Below are 21200 nucleotides of genomic sequence, written 5' to 3' on the forward strand. Positions count from 1 at the left end.
CACGCTTGATCAAAATTTCAGAAGATGTTCTGTGCAAATAACATGACTACTTTTTCAAGTTTATTTTATTACAGTCATCCAGTTAAAATAGACAAACTCTATTCTTCACTCTTTGCCTTTTTGTTCAGTAAAAATGCAATGTGTAGAATTAACATTTTAAAATATATTTATATAACATTAATCCAAATCTAATCAGGAAATTTGTAGAATAAACTGCAGCTTGATACAAGGCAAACACTCAGGAATATATGGGGAAATTATGTACTTTATAAGAAAAGTACTTTGAGAAAAGTTTGGAAAATTCTGTGTAGAGGTATTACGCAAATGATCATAATATTAAATAATAAACATGGTCAGATCCTAAAAATATGTTTCAGACCCCATGGCAGAGTGCCAACTACAGAATGGCCTTACAGATGCAGCAAAACAAATGACACAGGAGATTTGGAAATGAGCAGAGTTAGACTTTTGAGCTCCTCAGACACTGACATCTTTATCTTACATATCAAGGATGTGAAATCCAATCTGGTTCGTTGTGAATGTTACACATGAGACATGCAATTAAAAAACTATTTAAGGTATATAAAATTCATTTCATATTAATAAAAAGAAAAGGACTCTAAATGCCTATAGTAGCCAGATTATGTTTCTAAGTTTATGGCAGCAGTTTAGGTGCCTTGGAAATATATTTTAGTTATTTTAAGAATAACATTTCTCAGCTGGATTATTAACTAGGATAAAATTTTCTGATTCTCATTAGTATCTGTACAAGAATAAATATACTGATATACTACAAATATGTTAAAGTTATTTATTTAGTAGTTGTGTTTATGTCCAAAAGCTTTTCCTTTAGAAAATTAATCTATTAATTTGATAGCTACTCATGTTTAGGATATTTTTCTCTGAGAATTATAGTACTTAGCCTCAAGCATACATACCCAACAATATCCATTATATTGACATAGCATATATGACATCTAAGTAAGATAGTCATAAACTAAGCTTTAGGGATGGAAATGGCATTATACATTTTAGAAATAATAACAATGATAAGGATAGTATTATCAATAATAAAACAACGACAAAAGTATAACAAAAACTACCACCACCACCACCACCACCACGTCGTCACAACCACCATCACCACCACCATTATTTAGCAGCATTATTTGCTCTATTCATTGAAAGATCTATCTCTTTTTTCTAGGCTAGTGGGCAAAAGCTCTGTAAAACTCCTAACAGGTTTTAGACAGGGAATATAAAAGTGTTGCTTCCCATAGTAAGACAGCACAGGAAGGGTGGGGATTGTGGAGAACTGGAGAGCAATTTAGGGGGCAACTTACCTAAGTGAACATCGGCATTTGATCCCAGAGTAGTTTCTAATTTTAAAATTATTTTTAAAGAGAAGTCATGAATCTAAATATGTATATTTTCTTATTCTTTCAAGTGGTCCTATTTTTTGGAAGAGTGTATGGGACAAATTATACATCAGTAGGTCATAGGTTATTCTACAGCCTTCACTTTTCAAACTTACCTCTAGGATAGTTCCAAACTTGCCTATGGGCTATTTGTTCTTCGGCCTACAATATTCTTTTATCTCTAATATCTGGTTAACTTCCAATTCTGTCTTGCCTCATCAGGGAGACTTCTCTAACTGAGCATATATAACCTTTCTCAGACTAGGTTTTCCTGGTAGGTATTTTTAAAGCATCATGTTTTCTGCCTATAATAATACTTATCACATTATCATTGCAAGTATCCTTCTGTTTTTCCCACTGTGTGTTCCATGAAGGGAAGAACCCTCTATATAGCCCTAGCACTCAGAGCAGTGTCTGGCACAGAGCAGACACTCATTAAATACTTGTTCCAATGGATGAATTAGGTCTCTTATATGCTCGGCACTTGTCATTTGTTAACTCAATTAATTCTCAGATCAATGAACTGAAGAAGGCATGAGATTTCTAATTGTATAGATGAGTTCACTGAGGCTTAGACAAGTTAAATAACTTGCCCAAGGTTATTAATCTAATAAGCAGTAAAGAATGACCTGGTTCCAAGGCCTAAGCCCTTATACTATATCCAGTTACTTTTTTTTAATTGTCACATTACCATGTGTATTATAATATGAAGCAGTCACTGCTCTAAGAGTTAAACATTAGTTGTTATAAATTTGAGAAGAATGTGGATGTAGCACAAATGCTTTGCCATTTTAAAGTTTAAAAAAGAGTTGAAGAAATAACTTTCAGTCTTTGCTTCTTGGATAAGAAGAAAGAATAAATTCATTCCTCAAAAATTCTGAGAGATTGACATGGCTAAAAATAAGACAACTTGAAATTTGGATTAAAAACAATGTAAAAATTTGAAGACAGATAGTTTGAAGCAAATGGTAAAGACATTCAAAATTTGAGGCTTTACCTTAAAATATATAATTTAAACATTTTATGATTGAGAAAAAATAAGAAGTAATGAACTTGTCAAATGGATGACAGGTAAAAGTTTTCATAGCAATGAAGGATTTTTACTTTTCAGATTCACAAAACTTTGTTAGTAGATAGATTATGAGAGAATATATATAAAACCTTTGTTGGTATCTGCCAACCATGTATTATCAGCTTTTTCTTATACCTTAATCCTCACAACAACCCTGTGAGGTAGGCTTTATTTCAGGTTATTACAAAAGAAATAAATATTATCACCAGAGTTAAGTGCTTTGATCAAGAACTGACAGTTACTATGACGATGCCAATGAATTTTTAGTTCAAAGATTACATCTGGTTTTCTATTAAATTTTACAATAATTTATTTCTACATTTCTTTTAAAAACTGTCTAGCTTAGATTTGCTTCACTAGATCTGTTTAAGCAGCTTTTAAATACATACGTCTGTTGAACTTTTTTTCTAATTATGATTGATAATGCCAGGAACCCTAAGTACTTCAGTAACAGTATCAAAGCCTAATACATAGTCTAGAATACAGAAATGCCACACATCTATAATAAGGCAATCCAATCCTAACATTATAGATAAATGGATGGCTAATGGTAACCTTACTGATGTTCTCATAATTAAATATTTATCGATTCTTGCGTGTTTGATATTTTGTCTCCATCTGAGAAACCAGCATATATAATGTACGCTTCAGGACAGTTAAACAGATCATTTTGCAACTACTTGAGTTTGATGGATGTGCAAATGACTTTCATTATCAAAGCAGCCAACAGCATAAACTTCTGCAGGTGGATATATGGGTGGGCTATAAAGAGGAAAAGTACTTCATCATTGTATGAAACGGTACATTTAATTACCTTTGGCTTCATCAAACATGATTTAACAAGGATATTATGATCCATCACAATAAGCTAGGAGCACTGTTACTTTACACCTGCTTATTTTATCAGATATTAAAAAGCCAAATGTTTATAATATTTAAACTGTTGGCAGAATTCTGTTATAGTCATTGAGACTCTCACCAAATCTTTCTGTAAAGCGAACTTAAATTTACTTAGCGAAGTAAATACTGTGGGATATATGCTCCAAATTCTTAATCAAAATCCTTGACTCTCAAAATTTGGTGGATCAAATATTGATCAAGCAATGACCAAGAATACTCTGTTGTATCGTTCCTTTGGATTGAATGTATACGCTGGAATTTAAGGTAATAAGCTGAGAATGATCAGTGAAACAGACTGGACAACACTCTCCTTCCTCATTAAGAGTAGCATTTCATACTTAAGCATAGGAAGAGCTAAAACTTTGGAGCACAAAAAAGGATATGTAACACCTATTATGTTTTGTTTAGCTTGACACCCTTTCTTTTTTGGTCTTGGTTTTACAAAATCATTGTCCTATTTAAGTCATAATAAATAAACTTGAAATTTCTTCTCTAAAAAGATTTATTTATTTATCACTGCCACATTATAATTTTTATCCATTCGTTTTCACCAGAGCATACTGATTGCCTACATAGCTAAACCAAAGGTGTTCTGAAGTCACAACCGATCCCAGATTCCTGGAAATGTGGAGAGAAGTTATCACAGTCAGACCTGACCTGATTTGCATTCTGTGAAGGCATTTTGAATGTTCTTCTATGAATACATCAGTTGGGTCATTATTTCAGATATAACAGTGTGGCTCAGACGGTAAAGAATCCGCCTGCAATGGGGGAGACTTGGGTTCGAGCCCTGGGTTGGGAAGATCCCCTGGAGGAGGGCAAGGAAAACCACTCCAGTATTCTTGCCTGGAGAATCCCTATGGACAGATAAGCCTGGCGGACTACAGTCCATGGGGTTGCAAAGAGTCGGACACGACTGAGCAACTAAAGCACACACATGTAAAAATAGGTATTAGTGAACTGCAACCACTATCTCTACCAGATGAGTAAGATATCATATTGATAATGTACAGGTTTGACTTAAGTATGTAAATGGTGTTTTGGGATATAGACTATGACTACTTATGGAAAATCATAAATAAAAATTAAAAGTAGCTGAACATACAGAAATACAATATCCCTTTTTAAAAATAACCTATTAATAAAATAGGTTAATAGGTATACTTTATAGCTTTAGAGTCCAGAAAAATATATTTTTTGCAGTCATCAAAATTGCAAACATTCTGTTTTTTGGTTTGTTGTTTTTTTTGAAAAGGGATACTGCATCTTTAACACATGTAAAGTCGTATATCACCCATTTTCTACTTACAGGTAGTAGGAGTAAGAATAGTAGCTCCTCCTGGCAAGCAAATCACAGACAGTGGAAAAAGAGAAGCAATGGTGAATGAAAAGCGTGACTCTGTCACATTCAATAAAGCAGAAAAATGTGCGTTAAAAAGTAAAATAAAATAAAATAAAATTCATGTTTTTTCTTGTTGGATTTCAATTTGCTCATGCATTGGTTAGATATTTTTCGCCATGCAATTAAACAGACAGATATGCAATAGAAAATAAAATTTAAAATACATAATTTGGAAAAAATAACATGCTGACTTTTCTATAGCCAAAAAATTGAAAAATTAAATGGATTGTGTATTTTTAACATGCAGTTAAGCATAATATCATCCATTACCATCTAAATGTCATGACAGATGGAATAGCTGTGTATAGAACTTCTACACTAAATTGACTATTTTTCTTTAAATATAAAACATAAAGATCTATTAGGTTAATATAGAATATATGCAGAATGACACATTAATTTCTATAAATAAGTCATTATATCTTATTAATATACAGGTACATACATATATTATGTGAATATACATATGTACCATATACTATATATGCACAAAGGTATTTCTACAGCAGATGTATATGACCATGATATCATATACATTTACTGTACTGAAACATAATTTCAAATTTATGTTTGGAATTATTAATGTATTCATGCTGCAAATTTAAAATAATACATAACCAATGAAAAAATGGCATACATTTGGAAATAATTCAACAGTGATTAAATTAAAATGACTTTGCGTTTTGAAAGATGCAATATCCCTTTTCTTAGCCTAAAAACTTACTTTATATATACCCTTCACTGCAGAATTTCACTAAATTCCAAACCATTTCTTTATACAACAACCAAAAATACACAGAATTTTTTTTCAACGTGAGAAATACACCTACGTATATTACTCCTAGTAAGCGATAAAGTGTTGAGAAATTAACAATTTCCCATAAAAGTAAAGATAATGCAAGGCTAAAATGATTTGCTTTTCCATTATTTTTATTATAAATTTGTATATTAGCATATCATATAGGGAGACTACATGATATACTAAAATTGTTAACTTTGATCCTATCTAACATTGTTATAATACCTATACTTTTGTGTATGTATAATAAACATATTTATGATTAAATCATACATAATATATGTGTGATATACTACATATAACTAAAAGTTATTATGAGGTTTCTTAGATAGGTAAGGGAATCTTGGTTATATTATATAGAAGATAATATACCTAAGCATGTAACTTTATCTACCTATAAAATTGCAACTTCTCTAGTCCTAGAGGTAGTGATGAGGAAGAGAAAAATAAAAAAACAAAAACCCTAGCATACTTTCTAGTAGAAGACAATCAATTAAAGCATAATTATGAAAACTCAAACATTAAACATTTTAATATAGAGGCTCTTTATCCAACCATTTAAAACATGAACCAGGAAAAGAATTTGATGCATTAGGCAGTTTTAGAGAGTTGTCAGAGCATTTTAACCACACACAAAAATCATGCTTAGAGATTGTTGTGATGTACTTTAGAAAATTTATGTTTCATTTTTGGTTATTTTTGAAACAAACAGCCACAGATTAGAAAGGCTACAACAACAAATAAGTGTTTTCAAATAATTAACCAATAAAACCAGTATTAACCCAATTTTAACTAAGACATAACCAGAGGCCATTTTCATGTTTTCATATCCAGCCTGAAGTAGCTGAAATACTTTTAACTCTAAGGCAAAGTTAACTCTCTAAATAGAGAGAGTTTAGTTTAACTCTCCAAATATAAATTTAAACTAAGTAGAAACATAAGATCTGAAAGTTGTATTCAATGATTTTATTGCTCTTGATTGGCAAATTTATTAGTAAAATGTTTAAACCTTCCTGTCTCAAATATGATATAATTTCCAACCACAGAGGTAGACAACAGCAAAAAGAGAAAGCACTATTGGGGAAAGCACGTATGTAGCTAATTTAACACAAAACACTATAATGCATACCTAATGTTTCTAATGCAGATGTGTCTTCTCCAACATATATATCTCCAGGGGGTAATTGTAAAGAGGCAATACATTAAAATAAACTCTTATGGAATCATTAAACATGTAGTATGAGTCATCTATATAATTAATGATTTATTTTGAGTACAAAATAACAATCATAATAGTATATGATTTAGTATAAAGTAAGCAACATCTTTTATTATATTCAATATAATTAATGAATGAGAAATACGTCTGTACACCAATATTTTAGAACTATACTCAGCAAAGGTTTTTTAGTAATCCTTCCAGATTGTAATATTGTTTAAAACATATGATTGGAAGGATTGGAGAGTTCCATTAACTTCTAAAACAATGCCTTACAGATAATGATATTTTATAGTATAAGAAAAAGTTCAAATTATAAAAACTGTATTCTTTGAAATGCTTTCTGGTAGATGTATACCTTAATCTACCAAAATATAATTCAATTTAAATTCCTGTAGGTCTTAATATCTTCATATAATTCCAGAAGATGGCGATATTGATTGATATAGTATAAAACACTAATGCTCAATTTAAAAATTTGGTTCATACTAAAGTGCTAAAGTATTTAGTCAGTGAATATTAAATACAACTTCATAAAATAATGTTCATATTTCTCATATCTTATTTGTAGTCAGCATTTAGAAAAACAGTAAAAGTACACAATAATTCATAGAACAAATATCATAATAAACTCTTATTTTGCCATCTGTAATAAAAAAACTTCAAAACATAAGATACATTAATATCTCAAGCACTTGAGAAATTTAATTCATACACTGATTTCAAGGTTAAATTGACAAAAGCATATTTTATATCCAAAATTAAACTGCAAATAATCAATTAGAATTTATTTTCCAAGCAGGAGAAATATACTTAGATGCTGGCAATATTGTTAAAATTCAATTCTTGTTTATTCTCATTTAAAAAGAGCTCAGGGAAACAAAGAAGTGTCTGAAAACTAGTAACCGTGACATAAACAGTGAATGAGTGGGACAGAACAAAATCAGGTCTTACCTCTTTTTTACAATTAATATGACTACTAGGAGGAGGAGGATGAACACCAAAATCCCAGCACTAATTCCTGCGATTTTCACCACTCTGTCAGTCTGCTTGGCTGGGTCTGGAATCACTTCTGGTTCTTCTGTTGCTGCTGCTAAATGAATCAAAAAAATAAATTACTGAAAGCAGCTAATTATCACAGAAAGGAAAATTATTCCCAGCTAAAGATTACTACAGAAAGACAATTTGTTTTATTTGAACAAAAGTAACTTGAAAATATAAATATGGTAGCATGCTAAACTCCAACATGAGAGATTTAAGGTTAAGGGAAGTGTTTTTTGAAGAGGGATGTTGTTAACATAAAAAAATAAAAGGGATGATGAACTATTTTTCTTCAAGGGTCCTTAAAAGTAAGGACATAGGATTTTTGCCATGAGTATAGTGGAAAGAGATGAGGTTGGATTTAGAGATTCATTCTTTTATCACTTCATTCAACAAGTACTTCTCTGCGCAAATGCAAGGTGCCATGCATGACCCTTTAAGGCAGTGTCAATGGCATTTATCTGGGACACAAGGGTTATAGTGTAAGTGCTGGAGGTATGAGTTTATGATATGATTTAAAAGATTTGAAATAAATCGCTGGTTTGGAGGAAGACAAGAATAACCAATGGAAAACAAATTTGTCAAGGAATATTTCACATCCTCTTAACAAATAAAATCCAGACTATAAACTTGAAAAACAGAACATTGAGCAGATAAAAGTTTTTTTTTTAATTCTTTGTATCTCCTTACTTTCTTTCTTTCTCAAAGCAACCACCATTCCTCACATAAAAAAACAATATCTTAAACAATCTACAAGCTCCAGTAAGCCTCTGAAGACATTTTTCTTTTATTTGCCTTGAAAACTGGCAAGGAAAACATTATTATCTACATTTTACAGATTAAAAAAAAAAAACAAAACAAAACCTGAGGCTTAGAGACACAGAAAAAATTGTAAGTTGCTCAAGAACAGAGACAAAATCTAACACATCTTCTATCTTCTAAAACAGCATTTCTCAGTGTTTCCAGGTCCATGGCCCCTTCTTGCTAAGAATCGATGTGACAAGAAAACAGGTGATTCTTAGAATTAAGCACATTTAGGAACCTGCCTAAGAGAAACCCAAGTAAGATGGTAGGTGTTGCAAGAGGGCATCAGAGGGCAGACAAACTGAAACCATACTCACAGAAAACTAGTCAATCTAATCACACTAGGACCACAGCCTTGTCTAACTCAGTGAAACCAAGCCATACCTGCGGGGCAACCCAAGATGGGTGGGTCATGGTGGAGAGGTCTGACAGAGCGTGGTTCACTGGAGAAGGGAATGGCAAGCCACTTCAGTATTCTTCCCTTGAGAACCCCATGAACAGTATGAAAAGGCAAAATGATAGGATACCAAAAGAGGAACTCCCCAGGTCATTAGGTGCCCAATATGCTACTAGAGATCAGTGGAGAAATAACTCCAGAAAGAATGAAGGTATGGAGCCAAAGCAAAAACAATACCCAGTTGTGGATGTGACTGGTGATAGAAGCAAGATCCAATGCTGTAAAGAGCAATATTGCATAGGAACCTGGAATGTCAGGTCCATGAATCAAGGCAAATTGAAAGTGGTCAAACAAGAGATGGCAAGAGTGAACGTTGACATTCTAGGAATCAGCAAATGAAAATGGACTGGAATGGGTGAATTTAACTCAGATGACCATTATATCTACTACTGGGGGCAGGAATCCCTCAGAAGAAATGGAGTAGCCATCATGGTCAACAAAAGAGTCCAAAATGAGTACTTGGATGCAATCTCAAAAATGACGGAATGATCTCTGTTCATTTCCAAGGCAAACCATTCAATATCACAGTTATCCAAGTCTATGCCCCAACCAGTAACGCTGAAGAAGCTGAAGTTGAACGGTTTTATGAAGACCTACAAGACCTTTTAGAACTAACACCCAAAAAAGATGTCCTTTTCATTATAGGGGACTGGAATGGAAAAGTAGGAAGTCAAGAAACACCTGGAGTAACAGGCAAATTTGGCCTTGGAATGCGGAATGAAGCAGGGCTAAGACTAATAGAGTTTTGCCAAGAAAATGCACTGGTCATAGCAAACACCCTCTTCCAACAACACAAGAGAAGACTCTATACATGGACATCACCAGATGGTCAACACTGAAATCAGACTGATTATATTCTATGCAGCCAAAGATGGAGAAGCTCTATACAGTCAACAAAAACAAGACCAGGAGCTGTCTGTGGTTCAGATCATGAACTCCTTATTACCAAATTCAGACTTAAATAGAAGAAAAGTAGGGAAAACCACTAGACCATTCAGGTATGACCTAAATCAAATCCCTTATGATTATACAGTGGAAGTGAGAAATAGATTTAAGGGCCTAGATCTGACAGATAGAGTGCCTGATGAACTATGGACTGAGGTTCATGACATTGTACAGGAGACAGGGATCAAGACCATCCCCATGGAAAAGAAATGCAAAAAAGCAAAATGGCTGTCTGGGGAGGCCTTACAAATAGCTGTGAAAACAAGAGAGGTGAAAAGCAAAGGAGAAAAGGAAAGATAAAAGCATCTGAATGCAGAGTTCCAAAGAATAGCAAGAAGAGATAAGAAAGCCTTCTTCAGTGATCACTGCAAAGAAATAGAGGAAAACAACAGAATGGGAAAGACTGGAGATCTCTTAAAGAAAATTAGAGAACATTTCATGCAAAGATGGGCTTGATAAAGGACAGAAATGGTATGAACCTAACAGAAGCAGAAGATATTAAGAGGTGGCAAGAATACACGGAAGAACTGTACAAAAAAGATCTTCACGACCTAGATACTCACGATGATGTGATCACTAATCTAGAGCCAGCCATCTTGGAAAGTGAAGTCGAGTGGGCCTTAGAAACCATCACTACGAACAAAGCTAGTGGAGGTGATGGAATTTCAGTTGAGCTGTTTCAAATCCTGAAAGATCATGCTGTGAAAGTGCTGCACTCAATATGCCAGCACATTTGGAAAACTCAGCAGTGGCCACAGGACTGAAAAAGGTCCGTTTTCATTCCAATTCCAAGGAGAGGAAATGCAAAAGAATGCTCAAACTACCCCACAATTGCACTCATCTCACATGCTAGAAAAGTAATGCTCAAAATTCTCCAAGCCAGGCTTCAGCAAGACGTGAATCGTGAACTTCCAGATGTTCAAGCTGGTTTTAGAAAAGGCAGAGGAACCAGAGATCAAATTGCCAACATCCGCTGGATCATGGAACAAGCAATAGAGTTCCAGAAAAAACATCTACTTCTGCTTTATTGACTATGCCAAAGCCTTTGACTGTGTGGATCACAATAAACTGTGGAAAATTCTGAGAGAGATGGGAATACCAGACCACCTAACCTGCCTCTTGAGAAATCTGTATGCAGGCCAGGAGGCAACAGTTAGAACTGGACATGGAACAACAGACCAGTTCCAAATAGGAAAAGGAGTACGTCAAGGCTGCATATTGTCACCCTGCTTAATTAGCTTATATGCAGAGTACATCATGAGAAACGCTGGACGGGAAGAAACACAAGCTGGAATCAAGATTTCTGGCAGAAACATCAATAACCTCAGATATGCAGATGACACCACCCTTATGGCAGAAAGTGAAGAGGAGCTAAAAAGCCTCTTGATGAAAGTGGAAGAGGAGAGTGAAAAAGTTGGCTTAAAGCTCAACATTCAGAAAACTAAGATCATGGCATCTGGCCCCATCACTTCATGGGAAATAGATGGGAAAACAGTGGAAACAGTGTCAGACTTTATTTTTGGGGGCTCCAAAATCACTGCAGATGGTGATTGCAGCCATGAAATTAAAAGACGCTTACTCCCTGGAAGAAAAGTTATGACCAACCTAGACAGTATATTCAAAAGCAGAGACATTATTTTGCCGACTAAGGTCTGTCTAGTCAAGGCTATGGTTTTTCCTGTGGTCATGTATGGATGTGAGAGTTGGACTGTGAAGAAAGCTGAGCACTAAAGAATTGATGCTTTTGAACTGTGGTGTTGGAGAAGACTCTTGAGAGTCCCTTGGACTGCAAGGAGATCCAAGCAGTCCATTCTGAAGGAGATCAAGCCTGGGATTTGTTTGGAAGGAATGAAGCTAAAGCTGAAACTCCAGTACTTTGGCCACCCCATGGAAGAGTTGACTCATTGGAAAAGACTCTGATGCTGGGAGGGATTGAGGGCAGGAGGAGAGGGGTACGACCGAGGATGAGATGGCTGGATGGTATCACTGACTCGATGGATGTGAGTCTGAGTGAACTCCGGGAGTTGGTGATGGACAGGGAGGCCTGGCACGCTGCAATTCATGGGGTCACAAAGAGTTGGACACGACTGAGTGACTGAACTGAACTGAGGAACCTGCCTTAAAGCAGCCATCACAGGGTCAAGAGATGATGGCTGAATGAACAAACAAGGGGATCCCTAAATCTAATCTCAGACCTTTCTAGTAGATACTTAAATTCCCTTTTAACAAGTATCCATTTTCTATATTCAATCCTTTCTTCTTTAGCTTTTCTCTCTTGGCTTCTACTTCCAACAACATCTTTCTCTATAAAGTGTAAAGTGTGTGAAAGTGTAGTTGCTCAGTCATGTCCGACTCTTTGCGACCCCACAAACTGTAGCCTACCAGGCTCCTCTGTCCATGGGAATTTTCAGGCAATAGTACTGGAGTGGATTGCCATTTCCTTCTCCAGGGCATCTTCCCAACCCAGGGCTCAAACTCGAGTCTCCCACATTGTAGACAGACGCTTCACCATCTGAGCCACTAGGGAAGTACAAACCCACACAGTTAAATAACTGCTCCAGTGTTTCAACTAGACACAGTCTCCTCCCAAAGGGGAATGACACAGGTTAACTTTTATTTTATCCAAGGAGTAAATGAAAAAGAACTAATAAATCCGGTATCAGTATCATTTCATAAAATGGCAATTGAAAGGTAAATCAGTAGGAAACATAGTTTGAAGAAAAGTCTTACAGAGAACACAGTTAACTCTCCAAAGTAATTCACTATAACCATCTTAACATATTATTTCGATTGGATAGGATAAAATTCCCCATGGACCAGTATCTGATAACTATAATATATTCTCAAGAAAGAAAAGCAAACCTTCAGTTTGTTTTTTCATTAAGCAAGGGAATTATCCTTTCTGATGACACTTGCCATATATCCAGGCTTCAGGGAATTTCCAGTCTCAAATAGAGGTTCAGTTCAGTTCATTCGCTCAGTTGCTTCTGACTCTGAGACCCTCTCAGACTGCAGCACGCTACGCTTCTCTGTCCATCACCAACTCCCAGAGCTTGCTCAAACTCATGCCCATTGATTCAGTGATGCCATCCAACCATCTCATCCTCTGTCATCCCCTTCTCCTGCCTTCAATCTTTAACAGCATCAGGGGCTTTTCCAGTGAGTCAATACTTTGCATCAGGTGGCCAAAGTATGGAGTTTCAGCTTCAGCATCAGTCTTTCCAATGAAAAGGACCTGATTGACTGGTTTGACTTCCATGCAGTCCAAGGGACTCTAAAGAGTCTTCTGCAACACCACAGTTTAAAAGTATCAATTATTCGGTGCTCAGCTTTCTATATAGTCCAACTCTCATATCCGTACATGACTGTTAAAAAACCATATTTTTGACTAGTGAATCTTTGTTGGCAAAGTAACGTCTTTGCTTTTAAATATGCTATCTAGATTGGCCATAGCTTTTTTTCCAAGGAGCAAGCATCTTTTATTTTCACGGCTGCAGTCACCATCTGCAGTGATTTTGGAGCCTAAGAAAATAAAGTCTGTCATTGTTTCAGCTGTTTTCCCATCTATTTGCTATGAAGTGATAGGACTAGATGCCATGATCTTAGTTTTTTGAATGTTGAGTTTTAAGCCTGCTTTTTCACTCTCCTCTTTCACTTTCATCAAGAGGCTCTTCAGTTACTTTTTGCTTTCTGCCATAAGGGTGGTGTCATTTGCGTACCTGAGGTTACTGATATTTCTCCTGGCAATCTGGATTCCAGCTTGTGCTTCATCAAGCCCAGTACTTTGCATGATATACTCTGCATATAAGGTAAATAAGCAAGGTAACAATATACACTTTGATGTATTCTTTTCCCAATTTGGAACCAGTCCTTTGTTCCATGTCTGGTTCTAATTGTTGCTTCTTGACCTGCATACATATTTCTCAGGAGGCAGGTAAGGTGATCTGGTATTCCCACCTCTTGAAGAATATTCCACAGTTTGTTGTGATCCACAGAGTCAAAGGCTTTGGTGTAGTCAATAAAGCAGAAATAGATGTTTTTCTGGAACCCTTGCTTTTTCTATGATCCAACAAATGTTGGTAATTTGATGTCTGGTTCCTCGGCCTTTTCTAAATCCAGCTTGAACATCTGGAAGTTCACAGTTCACATATTGCTGAAGTCTGGCTTGGAGAATTTTAAGCATTACTTTACTAGCGTCTGAGATGAGTGCAATTATGCAGTAGTTTGAACATTGTTTGGCATTGCCTTTCTTTGGGATTGGAATGAAAACTGAACTTTTCTAGTCCTGTGGTCACTCCTGAGTTTTCCAAATTTGCTGGCATATGTGCAAAGTGCAACACTTTCACAGCATCATCTTTCAGGATTTGAAATAGCTCCACTAGAATTCCATCACCTCCACTAGCTTTGTTCGTAGTGATGCTTCCTAAGGCCACTTGACTTCACATTCCAGGATGTCTGGCTCTAGGTGAGTGATCACATCATCATGATTATCTGGGTCGTGAAGATCTTTTTTGTACAGTTCTTCCGTGTATTCTTGCCACCTTTTCTTAATATCTTCTGCTTCTGTTAGGTCCATACCATTTCTGTCTTTTATTGTGCCCATCTTTGCATGAAATATTTCCTTGGTATCTCTAATTTTCTTGAAAGATCTCCAGTCTTTCCCATTCTACTGTTTTCCTCTATTTCTTTGTATTGATCACTGAGGAAGTCTTTCTTATCCCTCTTTGCTATTCTTTGGAACTCTGCATTCAAATGGGTATATCTTTCCTCTTCTCCTTTGCCTTTTGCTTCTCTTCTTTTCTCAGCTATTTGTAAGGTCTTCTCAGACCACCATTTTGCCTTTCTGCATTTCTCTTTCTTGGGGATGGTCTTGATCACTGCTTCCTGTACAATGTCACAAACCTCTGTCCATAGTTTTTCAGGCACTCTATCTATCAGATCTAATCCCTTGAATCTATCTGTCACTTCCTCTGCATAAACGTTTAGGTATTTGATTTAGGTCATACCTGAATGGTCTAGTGGTTTTCCCTACTTTAGTTTAACTCTGAATTTTGCAATAAGGAATTCAGGATCTGAATTTTGAAATAAGTAATCCAGGATCTGAGCCACAGTCAGCTCCAGGTCTCATTTTTTGCTGACCCTATAGAGCTTCTCCATCTTCAGCTGCAAAGAATATCAATCTGATTTCAGTATTGACCATTTGGTGATGTCCTTGTGTAAAGTCATTTCTTTTGTTGTTGGAAGAGGGTGTTTGCTATGACCAGTGTGTTCTCTTGGCAAAACTGTTAGCCTTTGCTCTGCTTCCTTTTGCACTCCAAGGCCAAACTTGCCTGTTACTCCAGGTATCTCTTGACTTCCTACTTTTGCATTCCAGTCCCCTATGATGAGAAGGACATCTTTTTTGGTGTTAATTTTACAAGGTCTTTTAGGTCATCACAGAATCGTTCAATGTCAGCTTCTTCAACATTAGCAGTTGGGGCGTATACTTGGATTACTGTGATATTGAATGGTTTGCTTTGGAAACGAACAGAGATCATTCTGTCACTTTTCAGATTGCACCCAAGTACTGCATTTCAGACTCTTTTGCTGACTATGAGGACTACTCCATTTCTTCTAAGGGATTCTTGCCCTCAGTAGTAGATATAATGGTCATCTGAATTAAATTCCCTCATTCCAGTCCATTTTAGTTCACTGATTCCTAAAATGTCGATGTTCACTCTTGCCATCTCCTGTTTGACCACTTCCAATTTGCCTTGATTCATGGACCTAACATTTCCGGTTCCTATGCAATATTGTTCTTTACAGCATCAGACTTTCCTTCCATCACCAATCATATCCACTACTGGGCGTTGTTTTTGCTTTGGCTCCATCTCTTCATCTTTCTGGAGTTATTTCTCCACTCTTCTCCAGTAGCAGATTGGGCGCCTACTGACCTGGGGAGTTCATCTTTCAGTGTCCTATCTTTTGCCTTTTCATACTGTTCATGGAAGATTCAAGGCAAGAATCCTGAAGTGGTTTGCCATTCCCTTCTCCAGTGGACCACGTTTTATCAGAACTCTCCACCATGACCCATCAGTCTTGGTTGGCCCTACACAGCATGGCTCATAGTTTCATTGAGTGAGACAAGGCTGTGGTCCATGTGATCAGTTTGGTTAATTTTCTCTGACTGTGGTTTCATTCTCTCTGTCCTTTGATGGATAAGGATAAGAGGCTTATGGAAGATTCCTGTGTGGGAAACTGGGTCTTGTTCTGATATGGGGGGCCATGCTCAGTTAATCTTTAATCTAATTTTCTGTTGATGGTTGGGGCTGTGTTCCCTCCCTGTTGTTTGGCTTGAGGCCAAACTGTTGACCCTTGCCTCCTGGAGACCCACAGGCAAGTCTGACTCAGACTAAATTGCTTACCACATTTCAAATACATGTTATGGTTCAATTCATCAAAACATGCATTAAATATATTGTAGATCTCTTCTTTCCCAATAGCCACGGTAGGAATGCACATGTATGTCACTGTGCATGTTTATGTAACTTTACATATTTATCTATGTATACATATATATTCGATAAAAGCAGGGGTAGTATATTTCAAAGTTGGATATAAAACTAAAAGGAATATATTTATTGTTTGCAATTGTCAAAATGGATTGGCTTGACACAGTTACTGCTTGAGATAGGGAGACAGAATGTTTGATGTAGAAATCTCTAGAAGAAACTTGAGGGCACGCAACAAATCATCATGATTGACGATTTAAAGCTCACACTAATAAGGGTCTATGCTACACATACCTTTCAGAGGGTAAGAGTAATTCCTTTCTGATTTTCTGCCATAACTCCCAGAATTAATCTTTTTGCAATGCTTTGGAAGATTATTTCTTGTTTAATGAGGTAAATCTATTTTTAATATAGCATTTTAATTCAATTAAACAAATGCTATTATGAGATAACTTTACAAGGATATTATGCTTTAAGTAGTATATGTTATATTTTCTAAGAATCTTCAGAACTACTAGGATCATCCAAAAGTAGACAACTCTGACCATTTACACAGTATGAACAGCCAGCCTTAATACTAACTGCAATTAGTAATTATATAACAAAAGCAACATGCAGGTGATGGCTAAACAATTTCAAACACAGAGATTGAGAAGTTTTAGAAGTCTCATTTAATAACACTGATTTTCTCATGAGTTAATCTAAACATATTTCCAGAAATAAAAAGTCAAATCTAAAAGTAAACTTCTCATCAAAGATACTGAAACCCTGCAGGTGTATTCAGGGTGCAAAGTAGTGAAACATTTATAATTTATTATGTAAAACAGTGTTACTACTTTAAAGTCATAGAATATATGTCCTTATAAAACACTGGACTTCAATTAATATTTACCAAGTAGCTAAGAAAGAAAAAAAAAAAAGAAAAAACAAAGCTTCTTTATCTGAATTGGGTAAGACTGCTTGTTTGTCATGATTATAAGTCTTGTGCAAAAGAGTTGTTTGTCAGTGCTTCAGTTCAGTTCAGTTCAGTCGCTCAGTTGTGTCTGACTCTGCGACCCCATGAACTGCAGCAGCCAGGCCTCCCTGTCCATCACCAACTCCTGGAGTTTACCCAAACTCACATCCATCGAGTTGGTGATGCCATCTAGCCATCTCATCCCCTTCTCCTCCTGCCCCCAATCCCTCCCAGCATCAGAGTCTTTTCCAATGAGTCAACTCTTCACATGAGGTGGCCAAAATATTGGAGTTTCAGCTTTAGCGTCAGTCCTTCCAATGAACACCCAAGACTGATCCCCTTTAGGATGGACTGGTTGGATCTCTCTGCAGTCCAAGGAACTCTCAAGAGTCTTCTCCAACACCACAGTTCAAAAGCACCAATTCTTCGGCACTCAGTTTTCTTCACAGTCCAACTCTCACATCCATACATGACCACTGGAAAAACCATAGCCTTTACTAGAAAGACCTTTGTTGGCAAAGTGGTCTCTCCTTCCAAGGAGTAAGCGTCTATAATTTCATATCTGCAATCACCATCTGCAGTGATTTTGGAGCCCCCCCAAAATAAAGTCTGACACTGTTTCAATGCTTCAAATTAGTATAAATCTTGAGTGGAGAAGGCTAATCAAATTCTTCAGGAAGATGCTATTTGGTGGTTGTTTTCCATTGATTGTGAATCTTCCTCAAAGTCTTTAGTTATGACTTATTATTACCAACATTTTTTATTAAATGTCTGCATAAATTTATTATATTAGATACCTTAATCACATGCATTTCTTCAAGTTTTTGCCATACTAAACCAAGGAACATAAATATTCTATTTAAAATCATTCAAGCTTAGAAGATTCATTAATGGAAACACAAGCAGTAGCCCCTAAGTGAGCATTTTCTATTTTCTTCAAAGAGAGCAAAAAGCTATTACAGTGACTGCACCCCTGAGCCCCGTTTATAATTTATGCACATACACAAAGGCAATGTGGAGCACCTTTTTCAGAAATGCTTTCCTTTGCCATAAATCTTTACCTTTTTTATCTGCCAAAGAATATTCCAAAAGTCCCCAGTGTTCTGAAGCCAAGAGCAGCATAATTCTTTGGACAGCAGGAAAATAACTAAGGCAGTATTTTACATTTATGAAACAAATTTATGAGATGCATTTTGGGGCAAAAATAGTTGAAGTAACTTTACTTAGGTAAAAAACATACAAATACCTAAAAAATACATAAATTTAATTAAAAAGAAAATTGCACAATAGCTGCAATCATACAAGTACAATCCATCTTCATGATGGATATTAGCGATAGAAGCCCCTAAGTACAATATATTAGGTGATCTCATAGTGTCTTTAGAGATACCAACATACTGCAAATCCTCTAGGTATTTTAATAATGCTTTCTTTCCTCTTCAGTTATAATTCTGGAAACTTGTTTATACTTACTTCCCAGTTATTCCTTATTACTTAGAACCAGGCTGAGGTCTCCTAACGGCACCAATCCATCATCACCAATGTCTCTAATGACTGACCAGTTACTGAGTTCAATGTATACTTATTTCATGCAATCTCTTGATAGCATCTGACATTGCTGTCTACTCTATTTTCTTGAAACATTCCTTCCTGAGGCTTCCATTATTTGATCATCTCCCAATTTTCTTATGATGCAGGCTTTTTCTTTCCAGATCTCCATTGTGAGTCCCTCCCTCATTTCCTTTAGAAAATAGATGCTACTTTGAGTTCCTCAGTGACGACCTGAACCTCCTGACACAGGTTTCCATACTTTTGGCTTGCTATCCATGCTGATCACTATCCATGCTGATCACTCTCAGATCAATACACAGTAGCCCCCTCCTTCCAATTCAGTTTCACTTTCTACTGTTTCAGTTTCCTGTAGCACACTGTCATCTAAAAATATTAAATGGAAAACTCCAGAAATAAATGATTGATAAGTTTTAACTTGCATACTGAGTAGCATGATGAAATTTTGCACCATCCCAATCCATCCCACTCAGAAACCCTAACCATCACATCATCAGCTCCTGACATCCAACCATCAGCTTCATCATGGCTGCATGATTCAGGGTCATCCTAAGCAGATGATCCTCCTTCAGACACATCACTAGAAGGTCAATAGCAGATTAATGCTAAGACACAATGTTTATGTCATTTATCTTGCCTCATCTTATCAAGCAGGCATTTTATCACCTCATATCACTGCAAGAAGAAGGGTATATGCCATAAGATACTTTGAGAGGGAGATATATACCACATTCACATATCTCTAACCAAGGACTCCAGTCTGAGTTCCTGACCCATGTAGTCATTGGATTCTTTTATATGTCTGCATTCAATGTAGGAAAGTCACTTTCAAAACACCATATCCAAATCTGAACTCATAATCTTACCCTTACATCAGTTCCTCCCTAGTGTATCTACCCTTTCAGAAAATGACATAACTTTCTACACAACGTTCAAACAGAAAGCTGAGCATCATTCTTGAATGTTCCTCTCTCTCCTTATATCTAGGATTAACATATAATTTATCATTCAAATTGGAATGCATTTGAAAGTGAAGGGGGATACTCAATAATTATGATGGAACAAGAGGCAAAAACTAGAATTGTCCTGGGCAAACTGGCATGCATGATCACTTGACATTTTTCCCCCTCACACGATTAATTGCAAAGTACTACTACTTAAGTATCTCCTGTCACGGGCGCTCAGGGCCAGTGCACTGGGATGATCCTGAGGGATGAGATGGGGTGGGAGGTGGGAGGGGGCATTAAGGATTGGGGACACATGTACACCCATTGCTGATTCATGTCAATGTATGGCAAAACCTGGTACAATATTGTAAAGTAATTAGCCTCCAATTAAAATAAATTAATTAATTTAAGAAAAAGTATCTCCTGTCTCTACTTTTTCTATCTCCACTGCTACTATTACTACTTAAGTTTGGTCAACATCATCCTTTACCCAGATTACAGAGAAGCCACATGTTTTATCTCCCTGACTGCTGCTGCTGCTAAGTCACTTCAGTCGTGTCCGACTCTCTGCGACCCCATAGGCGGCAGCCCACCAGGCTCCCACGTCCCTGGGATTCTCCAGACAAGAACACTGGAGTGGGTTTCCATTTCCTTCTCCAATACAGGCCAGTGAAAAGTGAAAGTGAAGTCGCTCAGTTGTGTCTGACTCTTCGAGACCCGATGGACTGCAGCCTTACAAGGCTCCTCCATCCATGGGATTTTCCAGGCAAGAGTACTAGAGTGGGGTGCCATTGCCTTCTCTGCTCCCTGACTGCATTCTCTGCCTAATCCACATCAAAACCCACACTGCAGCACAAAGTCTTTCTAAGACTTCAACTGTACCATGTCACTCCTCTAACTAGAACTCTCCAAGGCTTCCCATTGTGGCTAAGTCCATGAAAGCAGGGACCATGTATTATTTTGCTTACCACCACATTTCTAATAGGACCTGGAAAGGTGTAATAGTACAAAATATTGGTTGAATAAATAAAAGAATAAAACTAAACTTGCCTATGGTTGATTATAATGATACAAAGAAAATCAGTTATCTTAAAAAAACACAAGGATATATATGACCAGGCATATATGTTGTTTTTTTTGGGGGAGGGGGTGGTTTTTGAGTACTGGCATAAGATGAACTT

The 21200-nt window shown here is 36.4% G+C and overlaps 1 protein-coding gene across 4 annotated transcripts in view; it reads right to left on the bottom strand.

Annotated features, from left to right (window-relative positions):
- PTPRK (protein tyrosine phosphatase receptor type K) overlaps window positions 1–21200 on the bottom strand; it is a 619103-nt gene that overhangs the window by 38685 nt on the left and 559218 nt on the right. For 3 of the 4 annotated variants that reach the window (XM_068985072.1, XM_068985073.1, XM_068985076.1), the window contains exon 14: window positions 7765–7903. In XM_068985072.1, the coding sequence (XP_068841173.1) occupies window positions 7765–7903 (139 nt within the window). The remainder of the gene's footprint in view (window positions 1–7764; window positions 7904–21200) is intronic. The other variant, XM_068985075.1, reaches the window with a different exon arrangement.

Source organism: Capricornis sumatraensis, chromosome 13, assembly GCF_032405125.1.
Source record: "Capricornis sumatraensis isolate serow.1 chromosome 13, serow.2, whole genome shotgun sequence".
NCBI lineage: Eukaryota > Metazoa > Chordata > Mammalia > Artiodactyla > Bovidae > Capricornis > Capricornis sumatraensis.